The sequence below is a fragment of the Mizuhopecten yessoensis genome, unplaced genomic scaffold (assembly GCF_002113885.1).
Source record: "Mizuhopecten yessoensis strain PY_sf001 unplaced genomic scaffold, ASM211388v2 scaffold10985, whole genome shotgun sequence".
Taxonomy (NCBI): Eukaryota; Metazoa; Mollusca; class Bivalvia; order Pectinida; family Pectinidae; genus Mizuhopecten; species Mizuhopecten yessoensis.
Window position 1 is genome coordinate 179,779 of NW_018408820.1, and position 3,281 is coordinate 183,059.

General features: G+C 33.2%; 1 protein-coding gene across 1 annotated transcript in view; it reads left to right on the forward strand.

The window, feature by feature from the left end:
* Positions 1 to 3,281, forward strand: part of LOC110464324 (monocarboxylate transporter 12-like) — a 10,140-nt gene continuing 6,859 nt past the window's right edge. The window contains exons 1-2 of the mRNA XM_021519500.1: positions 1 to 265; positions 1,504 to 1,647. Coding sequence (XP_021375175.1) covers positions 1 to 265; positions 1,504 to 1,647 — 409 coding nt within the window. The remainder of the gene's footprint in view (positions 266 to 1,503; positions 1,648 to 3,281) is intronic.

Consider the following 3,281-nt stretch of genomic DNA (forward strand, 5'->3'; position numbering starts at 1 on the left):
ATGGCAGAAGCTAACAAGAGTTCAAAAGGTAATAACTCTAAATCGGAGATTGAGGAGACTAAGAGAAACATCCATGAACCTATAGCTCCCGACGGTGGCTGGGGTTGGGTGGTTTTAATCTCCTCCTTCGTACACAGCGGTATTGTTGATGGAATATGTTTGACATTTGGAGTATTTATGCCGGATTTCCTTGCTTATTTTGGAGGCAGCAACGCAAAGACACAGCTATTAAGTTCCATCATCAACGGCACATATTTATCACTTGGTAAGTATTAGGCCTTCCCGATCGGACGTAAAGTCGATTGAGTCCTATTCCCTACAACGTAGGATGTTACTTATTACTTCGGTTTTTACCTCATTACGACCCCCTGCGCGCGCTTTCGTCAGGGCAAATAAGAGTGATTGATATAAAATAAAACAAGAGATTCAGAGGTTAATAGAATCTTTCACCCCCTTGGGGGTGAGACAGGGTAATCTCAACCCGAGGGGTAAGATTCTTAAGTTGTCAAACACGAGGCGTGCCGAGGGTTGAGATCACTCTGTCTCACTCCCAAGGAGGTGAATGATTATTTTTCTCTTACTCTGTTTACCCTCTTATGTATTTTATGCAGACGTTACATCAATTCAAGACAATGTTGATGTGATGCGGCTGAATTGTCGACGTGACGTCATTGTTACGTCTGCATAAAATACATACGTCATGGTATTGTTGCTATGACGTCATACAATTGTTGAGAACGTGCAAAGAACACGTGTAGCTTGTCTCAACCCTAGGGTGAGATAAGAAAATCTCACACCGGTAAAATGGTAGATATCCCTGTCCAGGGTAAGAGAACAGTATTTCTCGGTTGGTTATTTAAGCAGACATGGGCAAATATTACAATTTTGTCATCGTCTCTCAGCATCGAGTTGGGAATGCTTTCTGCTTTTACACCATACGGCTCCATCTGTGTGTTCCCTCCGCCCAGGTGGAGCTATATTTTCTTATATCGACTTCTAGAGGGGCTGGTCTATCATTTGTTTGTTAGAGACGTTCTGTGCGCTATAATTATATAATTAAGCTTGCTCTTTAATGTCGAAATAAGGCTTATTATCCAGAAAACTCGGTTGTTAATGATGATGAAGTGTAATGATATGAGGATTGTTGTATATATAAAGAACGATACATGATGATAATGATGTGTAATCATGTGATGATGATTATGATGATGATGATCTGATATGCTTTGTAATCGTGTAATATGATGATGAATTAAGAATGATAGAAACCACTTATCCATGATGTTGACTGGTGAAGGGTGATTGATCGATCGATCGATTGATTGAATGATGATGATGATGATGATGATGATGATGATGATGATGATGATGATGATGATGATGATGATGATGATGATGGTTAAGTCATAACAATGTATGTGAGTAAGTGGACGTTTTTGTTGTTTTATGTATCGATAAATAAGATAACTCGGTAGTTAACTGATATAGATATGATACTTTCAGGTTTGGTGTCGGGAGCCTTGATGGACAGACTAGGCTGTCGGAGAGTGGTTATTGTCGGGGGCATTGTCTCCAGTATCGGATTGTTCCTGTCTACATTCTCACCAAGCCTTGACGTCATGATCCTGTTGTACGGTGTCGGCACAGGCACGTCATGTTACTTTACTGTCAACACAAGATCGAAATATTACAGAACAGTCAGGTGTCATTCATTTTGATTGGTTTGAAATAATTTTATCATATGCTTTGCAAAACTAAACCAGAAAGTGTTTTGTGAATATTTAAACATTGTAAAACAAATGATGTAGTAGCTAAACATTTGTAGTACAGATGAACATGTATATGTAGTAATTAGATATATAAAGTACAGATGTTTATCTAGTATCAACCAATCTAAATTACAGACGTCTATGTAGTACCTCTTCATCTAAATTACAGACGTTTATCTAGTATCAAACCATCTTAATAACAAATGTTCATGTAGTATCAAACCATCTAAATTTCAGATGTTTATGTAGTGTTTAACTATCTAAATTACAGATGTTTATCTAGTATCAACCAATCCAAATTACAGACGTCTATGTAGTGCCTCTTCATCTAAATTACAGACGTTTATGTAGTATTTAACCATCTAAGTCACAGATGTTTATACAGTATCTAACCATCTAAGTTAAAGATGTTTATACAGTATAAACATCTGTAATTTAGATGGTTAGATACTACATATGTTTATGTAGTATCTAAACATCTAAATTACAGATGTTGATGTGGTATTAAACCATCTAAATTACAGATGTTTATGTAGTATTTAACCATCTAAGTTACAGATGTTTATACAGTATCTAACCATCTAAATTACAGATGTTTATTATGTAGTATTTACCCATCTAAATTACAGATGTTGATGTGGTATTTAACTATCTAAATTACATATGTTTATGTAGTATCTAAACATCTAAATTACAGATGTTTATGTGGTATTTAACCATCTAAATTACAGATGTTTATACAGTATCTAACCATCTAAATTACAGATGTTTATACAGTATCTAACCATCTAAATTACAGATGTTTATGTAGTATCTAAACATCTAAATTACATGTGTTTATGAAGTATCTAAACATCTTAATTACATCTGTGTATCTAGTATCTAATCATCTAAATTACAGATGTTTATGCAGTATCTAATCATCTTAATTACAGATGTTTATGCAGTATCTAAACATCAAAATTACATATGTTTATGTGGGATTAAACAATCTAAATTACAGATGTTTAGGAAGTATTAAACAATCTAACTTACAAATGTTTATGTAGTATTTAAAAATCTAAATTATAGATGTTTATGTAGTATTAAACCATCTAAATTACAGATGATTATGTAGTATTTAAACATCTAAATTACAGATGTTTATGTAGTATTAAACCATCTAAAGTACAAATTTTTATGTAGTATTTAAACATCTAAATAACAGACGATTATTTAGAATCTTAACATCTAAATAACAGATGTTTATTTAGTATTTAACCATCTAAATCACAGATGTTTATACAGTATTTAACCATCTAAATTACAGAAGTTTATACAGTATTTAACCATCTAAATTACAGATGTTTATGTAGTATCTAAACATCTAAATTACAGATGTTGATGTGGTATTTAACCATCTAAATTACAGATGTTTATCTAGTATCAAACCATCTTAATAACAAATGTTTATGTAGTATCAAACCATCTAAATTACAGATGTTTATGTAGTGTTTAACTATCTAAATTACA